The sequence below is a fragment of the Tachypleus tridentatus genome, chromosome 7 (assembly GCF_004210375.1).
Source record: "Tachypleus tridentatus isolate NWPU-2018 chromosome 7, ASM421037v1, whole genome shotgun sequence".
Classification (NCBI taxonomy): Eukaryota; Metazoa; Arthropoda; class Merostomata; order Xiphosura; family Limulidae; genus Tachypleus; species Tachypleus tridentatus.
Window position 1 is genome coordinate 173093348 of NC_134831.1, and position 24953 is coordinate 173118300.

A 24953-nucleotide genomic window follows, 5' to 3' on the forward strand; every position below is an offset into this window, starting at 1 on the left:
TTACCAACGAATAGTGGGATTGGCCATAACATTATAACGCCCCCACGGCTGAAAGGGCGAGCATGTTTGGCGCGACGGGGATGCGAACCCGCGACCCTCAGATTACGAATCGCATGCCTTAACACGCTTGACCATGCCGGGCCCAAACAAACATTGTGAACGAAAGTTTCTAGACATGAACATGAAGAGGTTTTGGACACGTGTATATTAGCATCACCTCACTCTCTTTGAAGTCAAAACACAACCATTCTTAGCGAGTTAAATTCCTATCCTAAATCTTCCTGACAGTAAACCCATTGTTGAATATAATTGACGAGTTGACTCAATTTATTGAAAAAACTTCCAAGCTTCTGAAAGTAAATTTTATACCAAGATGTTTCCACTTCTTTAACAATGATTACTCTTTTACCAAGTCCAGAAGGTTCGCTCAATACGTGAGAAGTTTCAGTTAGCACGTTAATCACATTCAAGCCCAGTATAGCCTGGCGATTAGGGCACTCAACTCGTCATATGAGGGGCGCGGGTTCGAACCATCATCACCAACCAAAACAAACCAAACATTGAGCTTCGCCACTTTATGACTGGAAACAGTTTTGATCTAAGAGATTATAGTCGAATTGAATTCCAAAAGGTTGATAGCACGTGGATCTATTTTTTCGTTTGCTTAAAAATTATATTTTGTTATTAATATTTCTACTCAGATCAAAATTTAAATTTAACATGATGTTGATAATTAAATATTATTTTCTAACGTTATTATTGATGGAGATTATAATGAATTGTTTGATCAGTTAATGCTACTGATATATTTTCGGTCATAATCCTAATAACATCTCACGATGTTCGGCCAGTTTAGAAGATTTAGGTTAAGGTTAAATACGTATATTAAATCAACAAATCAACACAGTCTTTATAACAAAAGTATAAGGACAAAATATAATCTCATTGTTGAAAGAAGATATTTAAGGTCTAATTTGTTAAAAAATATATTTATGTTCTTCACTAAACAGCCAAACAGTAATCAAACGGAATATAATATCAAAATTATTTTTAAAAACAATATTTTGTGGAGAACAACCTGTAGGCGGAAAGATAATTTTTATAATTACAATGTGTAACAGATTTCATCATATATATTCGAATTAATTCTCAGAATTAGTGTTTCTGCTTCCTTGTTTGTAAAGAATTCGAACACAGGCTAAGTTTTATACAGCACTATTTCTTTTATAGAAAATTCTTCAACCATCTTACTGTTTATCTGTAGTTAAGCAGGAAGAGCCCACTGTGGTATGGCGAAATGTCTGTGAACTAACAAAGCTAAAAACCGGGTTTCGATACTCGTGGTGGGCGGAACACAGATAGTCCATTATGTAGCTTCGTGCTTAGTTGTTAGTTTGAAGCATATAAATCGTATTAACTGTATATGATAAGAACTTAAAACAACCGGATTAAAACTAGTATCAGTCAATGTACTAAAATAATTCGATCTCAGTCTATAGTTCTATGAATTCTCAAATTGTGGTACGTGGGGCTAATGTCATTGTTACACGACGCAATTAACATTTAAAAATTTCTAATAAGTCATATACGAGTTTTTTACGTACAAATACATATTATCTTTCTCACTTATAGACTCACCCTCTACCTCGGCCGCCGTTAGTACAGCAGTAAATCTATGGATTTACAATGCTAAAATCAGGGGTTCGATTCTCCTCGGTGGGCTCAGCAGATAGTCCGATGTAGTTTTGCTATAGGAAAAACATACACGCCTACCCTCTACCTGCACAGACCAGTACTTTTTTCCTTACACACTGACAAAAATGTTTCCACATATTTTTCAATAGTGTCAGAAAATATAAATGCGTTCTTGGCATTAATGGGTAAGCGTTAAAATATGAATTTTTATTACTAGTTTTTTATCCTTTTTAAAATTAGGCCTAGGTTTGTAATTAAAAAACAAAAAGTGTTACGTGAACCTGAAACGTTTGAAATCCACTGTTCGAAACAACATACAAACATTATTTTGGACACGAAGCGCGAGGTTTGAGTATTATATTTTATGACGCCACGTTACTTCTGATATGCTCTTTTATTTATCACAAATTATTTTCCTCACAACAACAAACGACATCTTTCCTGAATTCAGTTGCAATGATGTAACTTGAGAATATCTTATCGTTTTTTTTTCCTTTAATTTTTATTAGCGACATTTACAACCTCAACGATAAAAATCTGTCTGATTTTCAGCCGAAAAATGAGATTGACTCTCAATCTTATAACACACCTATAGTTGAATGTGTTCAGCTTGTTTAACAGCCACATGGCACTAATCTTAGACATACAAACTATAACCCGGCATGTTAGCGACTAGGAATAAAAGCAATAGTTCTGTACCTTCTTGTCAGCAATTCAAAACAAATAAACCCCGAATAATAAAATCATTCTAGCTTGCTTGAGTTTGCATAAAGCTACACTAGGGCTAGCTGCGCTGACGATCTTTAATTTAGCAGTGTAACACTAGAGGGAAGGCAGCTAGTCATCACCATCCACCACCAACTCTTGGGCTACTCTTTTACCAACAAATAGTGGGAATGAATAGCTGGATTGACCATAACATTATAACGCCCTCACGGCTGAAAGAGCAAGTATGTGTGGTGTGACGGGGATTTGAACCTGTGACCCTCAGATTACGAGTCGAGTGCTTTAACCACCATGCAAGTTCAATGTATTGCATTATGGAAGGTTTTATGTCCATGAAATCTGACTGAGAATTGTCGCATCATACGCATGTATCACCATAGAGGACATTTTATGTTTTGTAAAACACTGAATATGATAAAATTTAAACATTGTTTTATCAGTTTATTGTTGTGTTTGTTTGTTATTATTAAGCAACACAATGAGTTAGCTGTGCTCTCTTTATCACATATATCGAAACTCGATTTTTAATGATAAAATTTATGCTTAGAACACAGATTTAGAATCAAGTTGGGTCATTCATAGCCTAATACTAGTAAACTGGACTACAAATCCAAAGGTCAGTGATTAGGGTCTTCTTGCTGCAAAATTCTGCGTCGTACTATGGAGCCTTGGATGTGTTATAGTTGTGACAGTAAAATCTCACTCTTCGATTAGAGTAGCTTAGGAGTCCACGGTGGATGCTGTTAATTAGTTGCCATCTATTTTCTATGAGCTAAAAATCAGAATAAAAACTCAGCGCAGATAGTATTGCTAGGCTTCGTATGAAAACCTGGGAAAAAGAAATAGAGCTAAGTTAATTTATTTCAGTTTTCTTAGAAACACCTGTTTCCACATGTTACATCAATGAATGTTAATGTTTATAATTCATGCAATATCTTTTTTCTTGTTTTGTATTAATGTTGTAAAAAATAGCTTGTTTTTGTAATTAGTAGTCAAATTAGATCATTAAATAAGATTTTTTTAAAATATGGATGTCTGTAACTATGTCCACTGGGACAGCGGTAAGTTTTCGAATTTACAACGCAAAAATCAGAGGTTTGATTCCCTTCGGTAGACACAACAAATAGCCTGGTGTAGCTTTGCAGTAAGAAAAACACACTCATATACGTCTGTAATTACCATTAATAACATTTCTTATATCATTGATGTAAATGAAAAAAAGAGCAAAGGTCCTGATATTGGGGTACCCAACTTGTGATATTAATCCAGTTCGACTAAATTCCATTTATAACAACCCTCTGTTTTTTCCATTCAACCAATCTTTTATCCAGTTTCCTAACTTATTCTCCACACCTTTAAACATATTTTTATAAGTTATTTATGTGGCACCTTGTCAAATGATTTCTGAAAATCCAGTTACACCAAATCTACACTCTTTTCCTCATCTACATAATCAGTAACCATTTCAAATAATGTCAAAAGATTTGTAAGACAAAATGTTCCCTTAGTTAACACATGTTGACTATTCGGTAAAATTATTAGCTTTTTCGAATTACTTTGCAAAGCATCTTTTGTCAGACTTTCGAAAAATTTTCCCACAATTGATGTGAGACTGATGAGTTCATAATTACTGGTACAATTGTTATCTCACTTCGAACTACGCCCCAATATTTCTTTTGAAATTATAGAAATATCATATAAATATAATAACTTTCTCGGAAGAGTTGCTAAAACTCTATAATAAAATATCATTAATAAATAGTCTTAATTATGAGAAAGAGGCAAACTACAATAACATTTTATGACTATCCTGCCTTAGGTCACCAGTTAGATAACCCTCGCTCTTAATGATGTTTTCAACAATTAACCCAAGAAATGTAGTATTATGGATCAAATACTATAAATAATTAAGTTAATTAATTAATTCAGTTAGTACTGTAAGATATTATAAATTACAGAAATACATATAACTTAGCCTTCCAATGATATAGCTATAAGTGTGAAGGCTTAAAACGCTAAAAACCAGTTTTCATCGTGTAATGGGCACAGGACATATAGCTCTTTGTGCAGCTTTGTGCTTAAGTACAATTGCGAAAGCAGTGCATATTACTTAGTTACAATAGTAAGGAATAGATATTCGAACGAACTTCTCATAATAACAAATGTTGACCGGATGACAATGAACTGTTTTTGTTTTGTTTTTATTCAGGAAACATCAGTAACATATACCTTTCGATCTTGCCATTTGTTTATATCTTATAAAAATACTTTTTATTGCATAACATTCTTGAAGTCCACCTGTTAAAACCCTTAAGGTTTCGTTAGAAGTTTAAATATTAATGTAAACTCTTTTATCCCTCATGTTTTTTTATTATAATATATTTGTATACGCGAAAAATGGCAATATGGACCTCTAGTGGGATAAAACTGCTTTAATGTAAGTTGGTATCTGAGTGACATCAATTGAGGTCTTAACACGTTTATTTTATGTTTACGAATTATACTGTTTGATAGTTTATTCGAGATTTAAAATATATGTAAACGTGAGTTATCCAATATTATTCTACGTTTTTGTGGCTTTGGTGTTGTTTCGGAACATGGAATATCGTGGAAGGAAGCAAATGTAGTGTCAAAATTCAGTTACGCTTGAGACAAAAATATTAGAAGTTTGTCGTTTTGCAAAATTTTGCTGAAATTTGAAAGTGAATATCAAAATAGAATTTCTGTTTGATTTTCAGTAAACTTAATACTATTAGGAACGTAATTGAACTAATTATTACAATTATTAAATTAGTAGTAACATTATAATACTCTATTGGCGGTGTTGGTCCACGTTTTGTTTAAGTATAATCTGTTAGTATTATAAATGATGAATATATGGTCGTGGACAAGAAAGAGTATAATGTATAGATCTCTATTAAACAAAGGAAATAATTTTCCAAGAACAGGTTTTAGGTTCATAGAACCTATTTTATATGAAACTAGTGAACGAAAATTTCATTTTTTACAAGTATCAGATAACCATAAAAAACCAAGACAAAATTATAAAAAAATTTTGAGAACCATTGTTAAATTCTTAAATGCGGATGTGAGAGCATCCTATAATTCCTATGTTAGAACTTCAGTTGAAAACCTCTCAGAACCACAGACAAAGAAAAATAAGAAGTTGTTCGAGGGACCAAATTTAGAATATTTTATTGCAAATTCAGCAGCTACTATAAATAACCAACCTGAAAAATTACTGAATTTGAAGAATGAAGTTGAATCACATCCATACATCAGTAGTTTGGAAGTTTCAGGCCATGGAAGAAAAGGTAAGTTTTGGAAAATTATGAAAATAGTCACATAAATAAATCATCAGAGAAATGGCTGACCAACTACTTTTGAAAAATTCACCAAAAACTAGAATTGAAATAATTGCATTTAAATTATAATTATGTATGAACTATGTAATGCAGTTAAGCTATTAATGTACCATTTTTAAAAAATTCTGGAAAAAAAAAATATTTATTTGCCAGTCACTTTTAAGTTTTCATCTAGCAGATTATCTTATAACACTGTATCATGTTTAGTAAAACAAAATGTCCATTATCAGTGTAATATATTCCTACTACTGCTACTAAATACAATGGATCTGGCTCTGGTGCTTAATCTTATATTAAAACTCAAAGCATATTTGCTAACATAATCACACATTATAAAACTTCAACATGTTCATTTTCCCAAACATGAAATTTATTGAAAAATGAGTAGAGTGTGAGAACTGTTTTCACCAGTTGTCAAGTGTTGTTTGTTTATCTATTTTATATATATACAGTTCTTATGGTAAACGTTACATTTGTAAAGACAGATTAAGTAAAAGTACTTGTGTATTGTATGTCATGATTTTATTTGTTCTTGTTAATGTAATATAACCTTTGGATCAACAGGGATCATTTGTTCTGTCAACGTTGTCCTTGTATACCTAACCCATCCTTGAAAAATGTAAAAATTCAAACCCATTACTTATTTTCTGCTGTTAAGCACCTTTAATGTGCTATCTTTATAGCTGGCTGCAAGTCATTCTGTCAGTCAGTCACCCTGTTATGAATATAAAACTTTAACTAAATCCCAGTCTCTTTTCCAAATCTTAACTCTTTATGGTTTCCTGCTACTATCTTTAGAGTATGTGGCAAAGAAATTGGAGGTCTTTGTCATCAATCCCACAAATACTGACATAAACTTCAATAAGATCTTCCATCTTACAATGACTGAAATTCTAACTTCATCTCATGTGCACCACTGGTTGTTCAACCAATGTTTAAATTCCCAGTTCCTCTCATAACAAAGCATATGTAAGCATTTGTAACCATATATTGTGGCAGAAAACATGTGACACTTTTCTTTAAAATGATACATTCTTCTAGAGTCACTTGTAAGATATGTTAAATATATACAATAATATTCTAGTAAAGGTAAAAGAGTTTAATATGTTCATAATCTACAGACCATAGTCATAAGATCTATTATTTTATGTAACAGAGATTATATAAGGACTACTTTCTACCTTAATCAAATAATTTAATTAAACACTGTAGGCAAATATGCTTGTTTTAGTTTTTATAAAACAGTAAAATATATGCTGTTGGTATGGTGATAATTGTACAACTCAACTAGTTATTTACTTGTTTAATGGATAATGGATTTGATTTTTGTTTCAGTATTCTTTGAAACCTATGGCTGTCAGATGAATGTAAATGATACTGAAATAGCATGGTCTATTCTGAACAGTGCTGGTTTCCAAAGGACAGAAGAAATAAAACTGGTAATCATATTGAAATGGGTCTATGCAGTAAGCTGTTGTTGCCCTGCATATATTTAAGTTGATGGTTTGTTTGTTTTTAATTTCATGCAAGCATTCATGAAGGCCATCTGCACTAGCCATCCCTAATTTATCAGTTTAAGACTAGAAGGAAGGCAGCTAGTCATCACCAGCAACACTTGGGTTACTTTTTTTAACAATTAATAGTGGAATTGATCATCACATTATAATACTCCCATGGCTGAAACAGATAGCATGTGTGGTGTGAAGGGGATTCAAACTCAGTACCCTCAGATTGCGAGTCGAGTTCCTCAACTACCTGGTCAAGCTGGGCTTAAGTTGAGGGACATAATATCTTCTTATGTTACATATATTTATTCTTATCATCTGTTGGCTTCTCTATCAGGTTTGGTTTGCTTAAAAGTCTTTAAAAAAAACAAAAGGTATTGGTGATTCTTTACCTAAACAAAAGGACTAAATAATGTTTTCATTCACACACTTATTCCAATTTGGATGACTAGCAGTTGATAACTAAAAAGAAGTAGAAATCATGTAAGACAAATGTATCTGTCAGACATTTAAAAATTTGAGAATGCCTCTTTCATAGTGATAAAAGATAGCATAAAACTAAAAAGATATTGTAATAAATTAAATCCAGCCTTATTGTTTATAATATAAATTACTGTTCAAGTAAAGTGGAACTTTCCTTCTACAACAAGAATAAAAATAATAATACAGTGCTTACTTGTAAATGTATTGCACTACAAATAACATAAAATCAGAGGAAAGAGTCCTCTCAAAAAATAATAAGTAGGAAGTGTTAATATTCCCAAATAATAATGATAAAACAATTACCTTGGATGAAAAATGGTTTGTTCATGATAACATGTCAAAAGTTCACATGTAATGTCCAGGTGTGGCCAGAGAAGGTTTACAATTTTCATTAAATTGACTTATTGACAAATTAATATTAATTTTATTAAATACAATAAATTACTTTAAGATAATCATGTTTTGGAATGTTTTTCCTCTCTAAGAGGGAATGGCTATAAATACATATGGAAGTGAACCTTAGAAGAGCCACTACAATGTTCAGAGTAAGAATCATCATAACAATGATAGGGGATATGCATTATCATTGAGTTTCTTCTTTTAATTTAATCAGTTGTTATTGTTGTAATTTCTCTTAAGTCCATTTTCTCAGTAGGTGATACAATTTGGTGTTATAAGATCTACGTTTTATTTTTTTGGAAGTCGCATCTTTTAGCACTTAAATCTGGGCATACATTTTATACAAACTAATAGGTGAGCTTATGGTTATTCCAGATTTAATGTGCTCTTGTTGATTTACGTGTTAAATTATATGTAGAAGCTTTGCTTTGAACTGCATTACAATGTGAAAGTAATATTATGCTTACTTTGTATCAGTTGTTTATTTTCTAAAATCATTTTATCATTAATTTCCTTACATAAATTATAACTAAACATTTGTCCAATAATTAATGTAGTTAAATTAATATACCAGTTTAACTAGAAGATGGAATACAACAAAAGCTTGTATTACAGTTAGAAATCACTAATCTGTCAGTTGGGTAATCTCATTGTTAGTGATATTCTTGGCCATAATCATAATAATATCTTACGAGGTGCTGTCAACTTAGGAGGTTTAAGTTAGTCCTTAAAGCAAATACTAAATTAACAAGTCAAAATTGTCCTCATGAAAATGAAAAAAAAATACATATACACACACACATTTGAACCAAAACTTAAACTGTAGTAACTAAAAAGTAGAATATATTTTATTCAACATGAAAACTAATTGTTTTTGTCATGAACAGTTTGTAGTTAGGCCAAGATTTTAGCATAATTAGGAATTAGTAACACTTCTCTTTCACAGAATACTCATGTAAGAGAAATAACTTATTATTATTATTATACTAAAAACCATATAGTGGACAAATAATCTTGGTGACAAATTTTTGTTTAACTGACTGGGTTGTTTGTAGAAGTTTAAGAATGGTAGATTCTACACAAGGAATATAATTCTTCACTCTTCATTTCTTCAGGCAGATGTCATCCTGTTGATAACTTGTGCTATCCGTGAAGGAGCCGAACAAAAAATATGGAATAGATTGCAACATTTGAAGTCCTTAAAAAGACGTAGACAGAATGAAAGAAAAGGATCTACATTAAAAATTGGAATTCTGGGTAGCTAGAATATTTGTGGTTCTTCCAGCACTTGTTAAGATGTTGTATTTTAGAGAGTTATATTGTTGTTTTTTTGTGTTTAACATTTCTGATAATAGAAAATATACAAAAGGTTCATGTAAATTGTACATTAGAAACAATTTAATAAGAGAAAGAGCACCAGTTGTTTCATTGTGAATTCTTCATTGTAAGTTGTGGGGAAAAAGAAATAGGACACTGCATGGAAAGATTTAACTTCTATTGAACTGTTATTACTTATAGTTACTAAGGCTGTCGTACTTTCTTGGGACTCTAAGCAACATTTGTCTAGGAAACAGAAAATATTATTGTAGACTTGTCAATGTTTTTTTCTCCCACAAAGAAAAGTAGAAGCAGACAAGCAAATATTAAACTTTGAATTTGTTTTTGCTGTCATGATGCACTGTGGATTACAGAATATTTATTATGATTCTAATGTGAATAAAATAAGAAAGATAAACAATTGGACAAATTACTAACAAAGTTACTTATGTAAGACTCTGTTTTAATTTTAATGTCGAGCAGCAATTACTTAAATAATTTTCATTGTGTCTGTTTTTCTACCCTGTAAGAGAAATTGTATTTGTGGTTTATGTGTGTGGTTTGAACACACAGATAGACAAGATGTTTCTTATATTGTAGGTTGTATGGCTGAAAGGCTGAAGGAAAAACTTATTGAAAAGGAAAGAATGGTCGATATTGTTGCTGGTCCTGATAGCTATCGCGACTTACCTCGTCTTCTCGCGGAGGCAGCCGATGGAAAAACAGCAGGTACTGTTGTAGTTTTTAGTGATATAAAAAACCTTAAGTAAAATGATGTATATTTGAGATTATAGTTTCTTAATAAATGAAACAGTTTGGTGAGATTTAGAAACAAACAAATGAGATTAAAAAAGTAAATTCACCTCTACTTGATTGCAAAATTATGTATCTTTAAACAAAACCCAAGAAATGAGTGTCAGGCATTATGATTTATTTTGGATTCAACATTGTGATATCTATTATAATTATCTTTGTTTAAAAATATAAACTGTATATGTTCAAAAACATGATTGTTTTGATACAAGTTATCTTGAAAATCTCAAACCTTTGAAGGTTGATTTTTACTAAACTTTTTAAGCATTGATTACTCAGTCATTTATCTAACTTACTTGAAGTTTCAATCAGAGAATGATAGATTAAAACCAATTTTTCTTTTCATCTTTAGTTAATGTATTGCTGTCTTTAGAGGAAACATATGGAGACGTTGTACCAGTTAGGTTTAATCCTAGCTCATCTTCAGCATATGTGTAAGTTTTTCAGTTATATATTTTTCTCGTTCATTAAATTGCATCTTCTCATATTTTTCCTTAATATCAATGTTCTTTGGATGTTCCTAGTTAACTTTTTTGATTTAGAATAAAATCAATGACAATATCTGTAAGTCTGAGATGATGGATTGACTCATTGGATATACAACTGGCTAGATGAAAGAAAGCAGAAGGTTTTATAAATGAAATTCAGTCAAACTGGGTTAATGTCACAAGTGGGGCATGTTAGGGCTCAGTTTTAAAACCATTGCTGTTTTTGATTTAGATGAATGACATAGATGAAGGAATGGTCAATAAATGTATCAATAGTTACTGATACTATAGTTACCTTAATACCTAAGGTATTTGGGTGTTGCTAGCTGTATAGAGGATGCAGATGATTTACAAAAGTATTTAGATCATTTAATGAGTTGGGTAAATAAATGGCTGATGGGGTTTAATTATAATAAATGCAAGGTAATTCATGTGGTATATAAAATTTGAAATATAAGTATAATTTTGATAAAAATAGCCTTAATAGTGCTATATTCTGGTTGATCAGTTTCTTAAACCATCCCAGTAGATTGATGTTACTAGGTAGGCAAGTGGAGTTATAGATTTTGTTTACAAAAATATCCATAAGTGGAATTTTCTCTCTTTTGACCTGTTTTTTGTTTGTGGTCACATCCTTAAAGCTACAAACTCTAAACTCAAGGTGCAGATACAACTTTGTGTGGGAAGAAACATGAGCTTTGTGGGTTTGGTCTCAGAACTCATAAGTTGAGGCTAAAGTGACTAATAAAAGTTTTTTTTCCTGCTAAGCATTCCACTTGTTCCGAAATTTCTTATTCAATACCATTCTGTGTAATTTCATTACATGACCATCAACAAAACACAAGGTCAAACCCTCAAGGTGGTAGGACTTGATCTAGTATCATCCTGTTTTTTCCATGTTGACTGCTCTGAATCTGAAAAAATATCTCTTTGTCTTTACTCATGACAGCAACACAAAACACATTGTATGCAAAGAGTACTTACAGTAGATAAATAAATTAGGGTGTTAATAAAGAACTAAATCAGTTAAAAGCATTTTTATCCAAGCAACACCGAGTACTCTGCTAGCTGGATATAAGTTTCAAGAATGTTCAATACAAGTCCTGAGATTTTTTTGTACAAGTCACTGATTAGGTCACATTTGAAGTGTTCAATTCACTCTTAAGAACATTGAATTGTTGGAAAGAGTTCAGTGGAGGGTTTCTGATAATAATTAGGACCTGAAGGTTTTCATCCAAGGGCAATTAAAGTATGAAGTTGTTTCTTTTGAAAAAATAAATAAAATAAATTGCTGATTGTAGGACTGGGACACCAAATATAAGTGTTGGCAAGAGAAGTTATCTTCACCTGAGATAAACATGGTCTTTGGATTAGTTTACCTTCAGATGTGGTGGATGCAGTAAATTTAAGGGAAGGATTGAAAAATCTTCTAAGGGTTAATCAAACAAGTTTTAAAGTACTGTAAAACATCTTTATAACTTAGTATCCATAATTGAAAAACTTATGAATGTTAATCGAACAAGTTTTAAATTGCAATAAAACACATTTATGGACATAGTTTCCTTAATTGAAAATCTTATAAGGGTTAATTAAACAAGTTTTAAATCACAATGAAACACTTTTATAACTTTGTATCCATAATTGAAAAACTTTTAAGGGTTAATCAAACAAGTTTTAAATTATTGTAAAACACCTTCATAGCTTAGTTTCCTGGTGAATTATATTAATTTCTCATCACAAATATGAAAAGTACTTCCTGGAGATCTTGTACATTGAAATTTATCACTAATTAGTTATGTGATGTTAACTTTCACTGTAAAATAATCATTTAAATTTTCATTCATATTTAAAAATTAATCAAATGTTACTGTACTACACTTTGAAGCTAGTTGTTGTTTTTAATAATGTTTTTGTTATCTTATTTTTTATGTTTTGTGCATGTAGTTCAATAATGAGGGGGTGCAACAACATGTGTAGCTACTGTATAGTTCCCTTTACCCGAGGCAGGGAACGCAGCAGGTCAGTTAGTACCATACTGGAAGAAATAAAGATACTTTCAGACCAGGTGAGCCACTTGTTTCCAGATTAGTTTGTTTAATTTTAATTTTATTATAGTTTTTTTTTTCCATATGAAACTTTGCATGCATAGGCTATTTAATTTTTATGAAAAAGCATTATGTATATTTTTGTACCCACCCTTTTACTGAATTTTCCCACAGGGCCTAATATGACATGGAAGTTGTTTGTGTGTGTTGTGCTGTAGAATCAATGATACATAATAACTCTCATACTTTATACACTTACAGAGATGTATCCCAGGGAAATTCTTTATTATATATATTGTGTTGATCATATGACAAAGTTGTGTGACTACTTCACATCTTCAGCTACATAATTTGTGTTCATAGGATCATAATGTAGGTATACGAAGATGAATGAATCACATACAGTCATGAGAAAAAATTAGGACACCCTATGAAAATCTGTGTATTTTTGTAACATTTTTGGATATATAGATATTTAATCTCAATTTCAACAATACTGAGAGATTATAGGAATATAACTAAACAATTAAAACTGAAGAAAAGACTTTTCAAGATCTTCTGTAAATGTAATTCTACAAAACTGCATATTCTAACTGAGGAAAAAGTTAGGACACCCTACCCCCTAATAGCTAGTGTTACCCCCTTTGGCTGAAATAACTGCAGTGAGATGCTTCTTGTAGCTATCTACCAGTCTCTCACATCAGTTTAAAGAAAGTTTGCCCCACTCCTCAATGCAGAATTCTGTCAGCTGTGAGAAGTTTGAGGGGTTTTTTGTATGTACAGCCCGTTTCAAGTCACCCCACAGCATCTCAATGAGATTAAGATCTGGGCTTTGACTCGGCCATTCCAGGACTCTCCATTTCTTAGTTTTCAGCCAGTCCTTGGTGAATTTACTGGTATGTTTTGGGTCATTATCATGTTGCAGGGTCCAGTTCTGTTTCAGCTTTAATTTTCATACAGATGTTCTCACATGATCCTCAAGCACCCGCTGATACACAGTACAATTCATGGTGGATTCTATGATTGTGAGCTGTCCAGGTCCTGCTGCAGCAAAGGAGCCCCAAACCATGACACTTCTACCTCATGCTTCACAGTTGGTATGAGGTTCTTTTCCTTGAATGCTGTATTTGGTTTACGCCAAACATATCCTCTGTTCTGGTGTCCAAATAATTTAATTTTGGACTCATCTGTCCAAAGCACATTATTCCAGAAGTCCTGGTCTTTGTCTACATTCTTTCTGACAAACTTCATTCTGGCCTTGATGTTTCTCTTAGAGAGCAAAGGTTTCCTCCTTGCACACCTCCCATGCAAGTTAAACCTATGCAGTCTTTTTCTGATTGTAGAGGTATGCACTTTGACATCAACAGTAACCAGAGCCTGCTGTATGTCCCATGATGACATGTTAGGATTTTTCGAGACCTCTTTTAGCATCTTGTGGTCTGCTCTCGGGGTGAACTTGCTTGGACGACCAGACCTGGGCATGTTGACAGTTGTTTTGAAAGCCCTCCACTTGTTGACTATTTTCCAGACTGTGGAATGGCTGATTTCAAATTCTTTTGGGATCTTTTTAAATCCCTTTCCAGACTCATAAACTGCTACAATCTTCTTTCTGAAGGCCTCAGACAGCTCTTTTGCTCTCACCATGGTGCTCACTCTCACTTCAACAGTCAGGAGCACACCAAACTAAATGCCTGAGGTTTAAATAGGGCAGGCCTCATTCAAAATGCTAAGTAACGATCTTTTAATCATGTGCACCTGGTGTGATACACTTGTATGTGAGTTGAGCCATTTTCAGTGGGAATAAATGTAGGGGTGTCCTAACTTTTTCCTCAGGTAGAATATGCATTTTTGAAAAGTCTTTTCTTCAGTTTTAATTGTTTAGTTATATTACTATAATCTCTCAGTTTTGTTAAAATTGAGATTAAATATCCATTTTTCCAACATTGTTACAAAATTACACAGGCTTTCATAGGGTGTCATAATTTTGTCACATGACTGTAACTGTTAGCAGTTCAATTATAAATGTTGTACAAGCAACTTTTGGGTACTGTTAAAGGATTAATTAATATAAAATCACAAAACAAAGGATTCTAACATGAAATCACACCACCTCCAGTTCAGTAAGCCTGAACTAAAAAACAGGCAATAAATGATAACAGAAAGCAAATTGACCTGTTTAAATGGAATCATTTTCTAGTTTATTTTGTGTGTAATCTTTGTTAAACCAATAGCAGTGGAGGTTAAATTTGAAAAATTGTGTTATATAAGACACACGACATGTATTTATATTTCATTCACTTAAGTTCACATATGTTCCCAACGTTTAATTTTGTTTCTTGTTGCAATCTTTCAGCTCTTGTATTGGACCCTCACTTGACAACAGTAGGTTACTGTAAGATGACCAAAAACTTGCAACAAAATGTAACGCAGTTTATTTTCATATTTTCATGTCAGTTATTTAATTAAATCAGAGTGTTAAGAAATCTATCTTAGATGGGACTTGAACCTGGCACCTGTGGCCCAGATTTGTGCTCCATGTTCAACTAAGGTACAACTAGCAAGAAGTACACCAATAACTATTCTAACTGTTATAATTAATTATTTAATTACAGTAAAATCAATTAACCTGAGTTATTTTTCAGTTATTACTGTTTTTTTTATTTATCCAAGTATTTGAAATATTGTCATAACTTCTCATCGTTATTTTCAGTTAATTCAAGTTTTTTAACTTAATCAGTTGTTTTCCCATTATTAGTATTTTAGATCATTCCAATTATTCAAGTCTCATATGAGAATAATCAATTAGTTGAGTGTAATTCATTAATGAGCCCGATGATTAATCTATGAACAAATTTCACTAATTGCTCTAGTATATAGTTCGTCTTGATGATGTACATAAATTTATTTTGAAGCAACTTGGTGCTGAGAGCAAAAAAATATTTCTGTAAATTATGGTAGAATAAGAATTTTACTGCAGGGTGATCCACAATTATTTATCCTATTTTAAAATTTAATAATTAAGTAACCAAAGAAATACAACCATGCAGTATTCAACATCTTGTAGCCCAACTCAAACAGTTTTTATTGAATTAAACTTTTCACGTGCATCATTAGTAGCCTTCAGTACATCCAACTAGTATTCCATTCAGTCTGCATTTGCTGCAACATACCCACAGTTACAGTGTCGATGACATCTTTATCCCGGTCCTAGATCTGTAATGTTTGCTATAGGTGCTCAATTTATGATATCCTTAACATTCCCCAAAAGAAATTTAGTAGAGTGACTTGTGGCAAACAAGAAAGCAATGGAATTGGCCCATCCTGCAAGTCAAATGACTCATTGAAGCTTTTCTCATATGGTTGCCATTTTATGGGGTAACACTACTCACTGGAATGACAAAAACAAAACATGACAACAAGAACTGTTTGAGTTTGGCTACCAGATTTTCAAAACCATATGGTTATATTTCTTTACTTATTTAATTATTAAATTTTAAAATAGGATGGATGATTGTGGATCACCCTGTACTAAGAAATGACTTTACAATTATCATTTAACATTTTTTATTTAGAAAATTGAAATCATATGTCAAATTTTATTTTTTTCTTGATAGCCTACAATAATAGATAAAAGGGGGTTGTTTTCTCTTAATAATTTCTAGGGCATCAAGGAAGTGACTCTTCTTGGCCAGAATGTTAACAGTTACAGAGACACTTCTGAAATAAAATATTCCATAATAGCTCCATCTTCTAGATCAGGCATGTCAGAAATGAGTCGAGGTTTTCAAACTGTGTATAAACCCAAAGTTGGAGGCATCAGGTTTGCTGATCTTTTACATAAAGTTTCTTGTGTAGACCCTGAAATGAGAATTCGCTTCACGTCTCCACACCCAAAAGATTTCCCAGATGAAGTAGGTGTGATAGCTAATTTTTTGTTGTTCTTTCAAACAAATTGCAAAATATTTTTGGAGATACAGTTTTGTATGTAAAAAAAGCTAATTTATTTTACACTGAGATATATACCAAGTTTTATTCTCTTTTAAGGGTATTTTAGTTTGTGTATATATAAAGATGATGGGAAACCCACTCTGAGATGATAGTTTAAAGACAGCTTGAATGGGTAATGAAGAATATATGTTATATGTTTAACACAGTATCAAATTTACAGTGCCTCCTGATGATGAGAAAACTTTGTAGAAATGTTGTATGTTTATTATCATGTTGATTACCCCTTCAAGCCATCTTTAATTTTTTAGTATTGGATTTAATAGACTACATATGTCTGTTCCCAGAGTAGGGCAATGTTTCAATTTTTAGAAGGCTTCAATGAAGAAGATGAAAAGACATCCACCTCTAGTAACAGGCAGGGACAGTTCATTGAAACCAAATCTCTACAACAAAATTCAGTGACACATTACAGTGTTTTACGTGTAGTTTTTGCTTCTTTCATTGTTTTACTTTGTTTAATTTTTTTCCATATCATTACTGTTTTTATTGATTTTAGTTCTCTGTTCTTTTATCTTGTTTTTGTATTTTTACAATAGTTGTTGCACGTTATAAAAGAACAGTCAAACATATGTAAAGTCCTTCATCTTCCAGCACAGAGTGGAAGCTCTGAAGTGTTGCAACGGATGAGACGAGGATACGCTCGGGAGGCCTATCTGGACCTGGTGTCACGCATTAGGTCCATTATTCCTGGTAAGACAAAACGGTCTGGCAAATATCCAAATACTCAGGGAAGAAGAAATTAATGTTTTGTATTGATTTACAGTATTGAGTCACGTACTTAATATCAGCTTTATCTTATGCTTATTGCTTTCACATTAGAATTTAGTCTTAGAATGATGTGGTGTAATATTAAAACATAAGTTTCTTAATATTTTTATGCTTTCTTAATTAACACTGTGTTGTTGAAAATGCATATCATTGTGATGAAATAGTTTGAAATTATGAACAGAATTTTAAAAGAATGAAAATTATAGTTTACATTTCTAGCATTGTAGACTGATAAACTTTAAATCTGTGGATCCAAAAGCTGTCACTGGCATGGTGTTATCTCACACCAATTTCAATATGGTTTGTAAGAATTGTTGTACACAGAATGGTGATTGACAACTCCTAAATGTGTTGCTGGTATCATTTAAAGTACACAAGAAAAACATTTCAAAGGGCTTATGTATAAGCTTTGTGTTTATTTACTAGTTGTTATTGCTTTCTATGTTATACATTGGGACCCCTCTAAAACATGGTCTACTACAGGAAGAAACTCTGACTTGGACCCTAAAATTTTCATTTAAATATATATATTTTTATGAGAACATCTATTTATTTGAGTTCTGCTTGTTGCTTGTGAAGGGACTTCGTTACAGTTGAGTCTCAGTGTATTTTTTTTTTTAACTTGCTTGTAATTCACTCATTGTTAGCAGCTCAAACTTTGGAATTTGTCTCTTCACAAGCAAGGCCTGTCCTTTGACCATATTTTCACGGCCATGGGATAAACACTAGTAGGGCAGCAGCTTCTGGTATTGTAGTTTGTTTTTTAATATAATACCACATATCAAAGTTTAGCTCAAGGTTTTTCAAATGACAGGTGAATACTCTACAAGCCAAGTTAAAGATTAGTGCTTGCTAGTGAGTCACTTATTTGTAATATAATCAACTTATACTACTGTAGTATCCTCAGTGAATAACAACTTGTTTTTTGAAATCGTTTTTATCACAAGATGGGAATTTTGGATTAGTTACAGATGTTGGACGTGCGTCAACTAGTGCTATGTACCTCTTGGTTTTAAAAGTTTGAGTGTTATGTTCAGTCTTGGGCTCACTGCCTTAAGAAAGGCATTGGATCAAAATTGGAATTGAGAGCTGGTCATAAGAGGATGGTTTAAGATCACTGAAATTATCTTGAAGAATGAACAGTTAGAGTTTGATTGAGGTGTTAAGAGAATTAAAAATGGGTGCATCATAATATTTTTTATACTTAACAAATGTAGGAAGAATAGATGCACAAAAATAGATTTTGGCAGATAAGATACTGCTGTTTTTTTTAGAGGATACTTGACAGTTGGAATAGGTGGCCTTCAGACATGGTGGTGAAGCATTATTTAAGCTTTACTGTAACAAAAATTTACAGTAAAATTTCTCATAAGTTATGAGAACCCTTAATACGTATTTGTGTGACAGGGTTTGGATTTGAGTTTGTTTTTGTTTTCTATATTTTAGATTAGTGGACGGGACAGCCCAGATGAATCAGTAGATCCCTTATTGCTTTAAAGTGCTATGTTAAGTCTACATAATATTGAACTTAAATTTTATGAATTCCGTCTCATCAGAAAGAAAGTTCTCACATCCTAGTTGTAATCACATTAATTAAATTTATCAGTATAGAAATCCCAAAGAAACCGCTATAAGATTTGAGAATCCTGATTCTGTCACGAAGGTTGTCTTGAAGAAAAACGTACATAGGTAAATATTTGTAGGTAAAATTACTCTTTAAAGGATTTCTAAAATGAAATAGAAATGCTACAGTGTAGAATCTTTGCTATTGTTTCACAGTATTAAATCTTTGCTATTGTTCCACAGAATAAAACCTTTGCATTGTTTCACAGAGCCAATTCTTTTCCACTGTTCCACAGTCTTAAATCTATGCCATTGTTTCCTGTCACATAATGCTCCCACATCTGAAATGGTGAGTATGTTTGGTGAAATGAAGAAATGAACATGCAAGAATCAGATTGAGAGTTGAGTGTCCTACCTTCAAAGTGTACACAGAAATCATACATAGCTGAGAGTTACATGTACTGTTTGCCACATGTGGTTTTCAGTGAATTACTTCTGACACCTCTGTAATTTTATCTCTGGTTAACTTAGCAATAGTCATTGTCTCCTAGTGGCTCAAAGTCCACAGACTTATTAATTATCTCACAAGGAGATCATGTTTTAGTGGGGGTAAAATATTACTTCTGACACCTCTGTAATTTTATCTCTGGTTAACTTAGCAATAGTCATTGTCTCCTAGTGGCTCAAAGTCCACAGACTTATTAATTATCTCACAAGGAAATCATGTTTTAGTGGGGGTAAGATATTACTTGTGACACCTCTATAATTTTATCTCTGGTTAACTTAGCAATAGTCAGTGTCTCCTAGTGGCTCAAAGTCCACAGACTTATTAATTATCTCACAAGGAGATCATGTTTTAGTGGGGGTAAGATATTACTTCTGACACCTCTGTAATTTTATCTCTGGTTAACTTAGCAATAGTCAGCTGCTGAATTTATTGGAGTAATAAAAACAACAGTAATACTTTAACATTTTTAGTTTTTGTATTTTTGGAAAAGTTAAATTACTTTCTATGTGATTAAATAAAATGCTTAAGAAGAGTTACAGTGTAAGTTTGAAAATAAACCATAATTATAACTTGCTTTAACAGGTGTTGCTTTGACAAGTGACTTTATATGTGGCTTCTGTGGTGAAACTGAAACCGATCACAGGGAGACATTGTCACTTCTAGATCTGGTCAAGTACAACTTTGTGTATGTCTTCCCTTATAGTATGAGACAGGTATTACTCTTAACTATATCTCCAAGAATCTTGCTAGGTTTTCATGGAAATTTACAGAAAAAGTGGATAACTTGTTTGTTAAAACTGTAATTTGAGTTCAATAACTGTACAGGGAAGTTTAAAATGATTTTATGTTGTAATCTTCAAATTTTAAAACCTCTCTTTAGTAATGATCTTTGTGAAAAAAGAACTGATTTACCCTGTGTTTCTTCTTTTTGTCTGTCTATCAGTTTCCAGATTGTTTCTAGCTGTTTATAAAATATCACATGGGAAAAGTAAGAAGAATATGAACTGATAGAAATTAAATAAAAACACAAATCCATTTAATAAATGCTCATACTGATATTTACGTTGTTATCAAGTAAATATCAAGAGTTATCAGCAATAACAATAAAATAGTAAGCTTTATATCGAAGGTATTACTGGGTCAACAGAAGCTGTCCACTCCAAAAATCAGGAGGGAGCCCAAAAAAGCATTTTTTGTGAAACATTTTCCGTGAGACTAGATTCAAAAACACATATACATAAATTATAGTGCATGGGGCTGAAATGTTCCAGTGAAAATATTACTATACATTCAATCAGCTTTATTAAGAACAGTCTTGTTTGATATCACCTTTATTATGAACAGTCTTGTTTGATATCAGCTTTATTATGAACAGTTTTGTTTGGTATTAGCTTTAGTAAAAACAGTTTTGTTTGGTATCAGATTTATTAAAAACAGTTTTTTTTGTATCAGCATCATTAAGAATACAGATGTTGTTGTATCTGAAGTAAAACATTTGGACTATTTCATTCAGATTCCTTTAGTTTAAAGCCAGTGTTTCTGAGACTGTTAGTCATATAATCATAAACATTTCAAATGTTATTATTTAGAACAATGGGTTTGTTGTGTCTTTGTGCAGAACCGATCAGAGAAACAACTTTTTTAAAATACATGTTACCAAACAAATTGACAGTGTCAAGTAATTATTTCCATTTTGGTCTGCCATTTAGAAAACCCTGTCTTTCCATCGTTTCAAAGATGATGTTGCAACAGACGTGAAAGCAAGACGGGTTAATGAGGTTGTTGACCTTTTTCGTAACATTCTGTTGGACTTGAATAAAAGCCAGATTGGACAACAACAGTTGGTATTAGTTGAGGGTGTAAGTATAGAACTTACATGAACTTACACAACATAAGATATGCCATCTTATCATCATACTTATTAAAGTATCTTTCTTCAGCACATATTTCTTGAATTTTTGACATTTTTTGTGTATGTAAAGTTTTAATTTTTACATTTTAGGCCTTTTTTTAACTTAAGAATCTAAAATTTAGACATACTTGATGCTTTGGTGTCTGTTAAAAATGTGAAATGAAGAAGAAAGAGTTCTTTTTTTTTCTCCAGAAAAGTAAGAGATCCAATCATTACTTGGCTGGACGAAACGATAGAAACACAAAGGTTATCTTTCCATCAGTACCTATCCTAAGTGGCTCAAAGTCCACAGACTTATTACCTATCTCACCAGGAGATTATGTTGTAGTGGAGGTAAGATATTTTTCTTCATTGGTTGACAACTACTTCACCAGGAGGCTTTGTTGTAGTGGAGGTAAGGTATTATTTCTCTACAGTAGTTGACAATTGTCTCACCAGGAGGCTTTGTTTGCTGAAGGTACGTCATTATCTTCTTACATTACATAAAGTGTAAATTACATATTTCAGTATTTTTCTTGAAATTTTTGGTTGGCCACATTTTCTAAGTGTTTGAAAGTATAATTTAAAAATATAAATTTGTTTACAATATATGCACTTAAGAAGTGTATCTAAGATTCTTTTTGTATATAGAAAACTACAAGCTGTAATATTTTACTTTGCCTAAACTGGTAAAGTTAAACCGTTGATGCATAAGAATTGAGATTAATTGTTAAGTTAATATCAGTTGATTATCTTTAGTACTGAAGACAGTTTTACTGGACACGTAGCAGGAATTGAAAAAAGCAGATGTGAACTTCTTCTGATATGAGTTAACATGGAATGTTTTTAAGAGTTTCAAAAAAACATTTGCAGTCTGACGCACTGTTTAATCACTTTCCTCAAGCATTATGGAAATTTAGTCAACTTAGTGCATGGCTTTAGGGCTAACCTCAGAATCCTCAGCAGATTGGAGTATTATGGGGATTGTCTCCCAAAGTATCACTAACAACAAAGGTATCCACCTAATAAAGCCATGAGTGCCTACTTTAAACTTTTTTCAGAAGTAGTTGGGAACAAAAATCAAGTTTATAATGGCATTTGTGCTTGATGTGTTAGGTGCCTGTGTACAAAACAATGCATTGTAGTAATCTTAAGTATGAATGTGAAGATACTTAATTAGCTGTTTTTATTAGTTGTGTAGATAGCCACAGAAGACGTTATTGTGTTTTAATTTTTTTCATAATCTAAACATTCTTTTTAAACTGAAACATAAATTTCTAATAAAAGAAAAAGGTAAAAAATATTTTTTTTGTAGAACAAATTAAAGTTATTTTAAAATAAAGAGGATATATTAACTATCTGTACTCTGTTTTTGTTCCAGATTCAAGAATGTAGTTCTCAAGTTTTAAAGGGAAACCCTCTGTACCATACAAAACTACAGAAGTTTGCATTTTTAGAGGATAGTGACAAGGTTGAATCGTATCATGATTTTAATTAAAAGCTTATGAAGTAGTGGTTAGAGAAGTCTTAAATTTGTCAGATGTAAAGAGTTATTTACAGTATTTGTTATAATAAAAAAAATAGATGTTTTATTTATTGTGATTAAAGAGTATAAAAGTAAATATCAGCATATCTTTGGAAATCAATGTGTATCTTCAGTGTGAACTACCTTTGAAGAAGATATGAAACTAAATCATCTGTTTCAGCCTCTCAATAGACAAACGTTAGAAGTAAAACAAATTTTATGGTTTTCATTGTATTTTTTAAATAAAATAACACAGTCAAAATGAGGGTATTTTTGAAAACAGAACAATTTCGACAAATCCAAGTGTAATGTTTCACTGCTACTTTTTTAAGACAGTTACAAAAGTAGTAATATCTCACCAATAATTTTCTGTAGGAAAAAAAAATGTTGCCAAAACTAACACACCTTTATATGTAATATGGCTGACATGGCTAGGTAGATAGGGTGCTTAACTTGCAATCTGAGGGTTGCAGGTTTGAATCCATGTCCACCAAACATGCTTGCTATTTCAGCATTGTAATTTGATGGTCATTCCCACTATTCATTGGTAAAAGAGTAGTGCAAGAGTTGGCAGTAGTCTTACCCTGTTACGTTAAGGATGGCTAGTATTGAGAGCCCTCTTGTAGCTGTGTGCAAGGCTCAAAACAAACAGTTTTTATTCCTAGTTTCTTTTTATTTCTATTTTTAAAGACATCTTTAAAATAGTTTTCATTTAGATAGACATCTTCAGGTACAACAATTTATAATTGAGATGCATGTTCATTTTAAACTGTTATATATAAAAATGCACCTTCAGCATAGAAAAGTAGGTAATACCACATAAAGACTTTTTGTGGATCTATCTTAACTTTTCACCAGACCCTTAAAAGGAAATAGACGAATTCTTTGTACAACTGGTAGAGATTCTTGTCACTCTGTGTTAAGTAATATAAACTTGAATCAAAACAAATTAAAATCAAAAAGACTTTATGGTGTTTAATTTTTGTCAAGAAATCTTGGGATGGTCCTAAATGACCTCTTTGTAGAGATAAGAAAGGTTCATAAGGTGGTAAATGATATTGGAACTGCATTAATATCAAACAATCTTTACTTAAAGGTATATCTGAATTTGCTTTTTCTAGTTCCATAATTGGTATTAAAAACTTAAGAATAATTTATTTTTTTAAGTATAAACTTTTAAGTGTTCGTACATACTGATATTAGAACACATTTATAATGATTAACACATTTACAAGTACAGTTTGGAAGAAAAACCTATAGATGCTGAAATATCAGTAAACCAAGCAACCTAAGTTTACTGTATTAGGCAGTGTTTAAACAGCATGTTCAAACAACCTAAAGTTTACTGTATTAGGAAGTGTTTAAACAGCATGTTCAAACAACCTAAAGTTTACTGTATTAGGCAGTGTTTAAACAGCATGTTCAAACAACCTAAAGTTTACTGTATTAGGCAGTGTTTAAACAGCATGTGATTATAGACAAATTTATTTTCTTCCTTCAGTGCTTCCTATCTAGCTAGAGTTACTGATAACTAAACAAAGTTCTAATAAAACATTAATAACTTGTTATTGAAGTTTTATTAGTTTATTACATGTAGTTTCTGACACTTAAGTGAGAAAGTGATTCAGTAATTAACATTTGATTTGGGTGAATAAAAGTTAATAAATATCAACTTACCAACTTTTGTTTTTTATTTTAAAGCAGTCTTACTCTTTGCAACACTAGTAATATTTGTAGTTAATATTAAGTAAGCAGTATATTAAGTTAAAGGTTAAAGCTACACTTGTTTGGTCCACAAACAAAAGACAGCTGTAGTTAGGTTATATAATTAGCAATGCTAGGTCACACCCTAGT

General features: G+C 31.9%; 1 protein-coding gene across 1 annotated transcript; it reads left to right on the top strand.

Annotated features, from left to right (window-relative positions):
* Nucleotides 1–4849: 4849 nt before the first annotated feature.
* On the top strand, nucleotides 4850–24772 carry LOC143257259 (mitochondrial tRNA methylthiotransferase CDK5RAP1). The gene is made up of 12 exons (XM_076515695.1): nucleotides 4850–5735; nucleotides 7122–7225; nucleotides 9289–9430; nucleotides 10091–10219; nucleotides 10656–10737; nucleotides 12736–12856; nucleotides 16499–16747; nucleotides 17381–17534; nucleotides 20266–20396; nucleotides 21393–21542; nucleotides 21788–21928; nucleotides 22956–24772. The coding sequence occupies exons 1-12, from the start codon at nucleotides 5288–5290 to the stop codon at nucleotides 23070–23072; spliced, it is 1968 nt and encodes a 655-aa protein (XP_076371810.1). The 5' UTR covers nucleotides 4850–5287; the 3' UTR covers nucleotides 23073–24772.
* The last annotated feature ends 181 nt before the right edge of the window (nucleotides 24773–24953 follow it).

Excerpts from the sequence above, each read along its gene's own strand:
- LOC143257259 (XM_076515695.1), top strand. The coding sequence starts at position 5,288 with ATGATGAATATATGGTCGTGGACAAGAAAGAGTATAATGTATAGATCT. Across the intron at positions 7,226-9,288 it reads GGACAGAAGAAATAAAACTG|GCAGATGTCATCCTGTTGAT; the intron begins GTAATCATATTG and ends TCATTTCTTCAG. Across the intron at positions 10,220-10,655 it reads AGCCGATGGAAAAACAGCAG|TTAATGTATTGCTGTCTTTA; the intron begins GTACTGTTGTAG and ends TTTCATCTTTAG.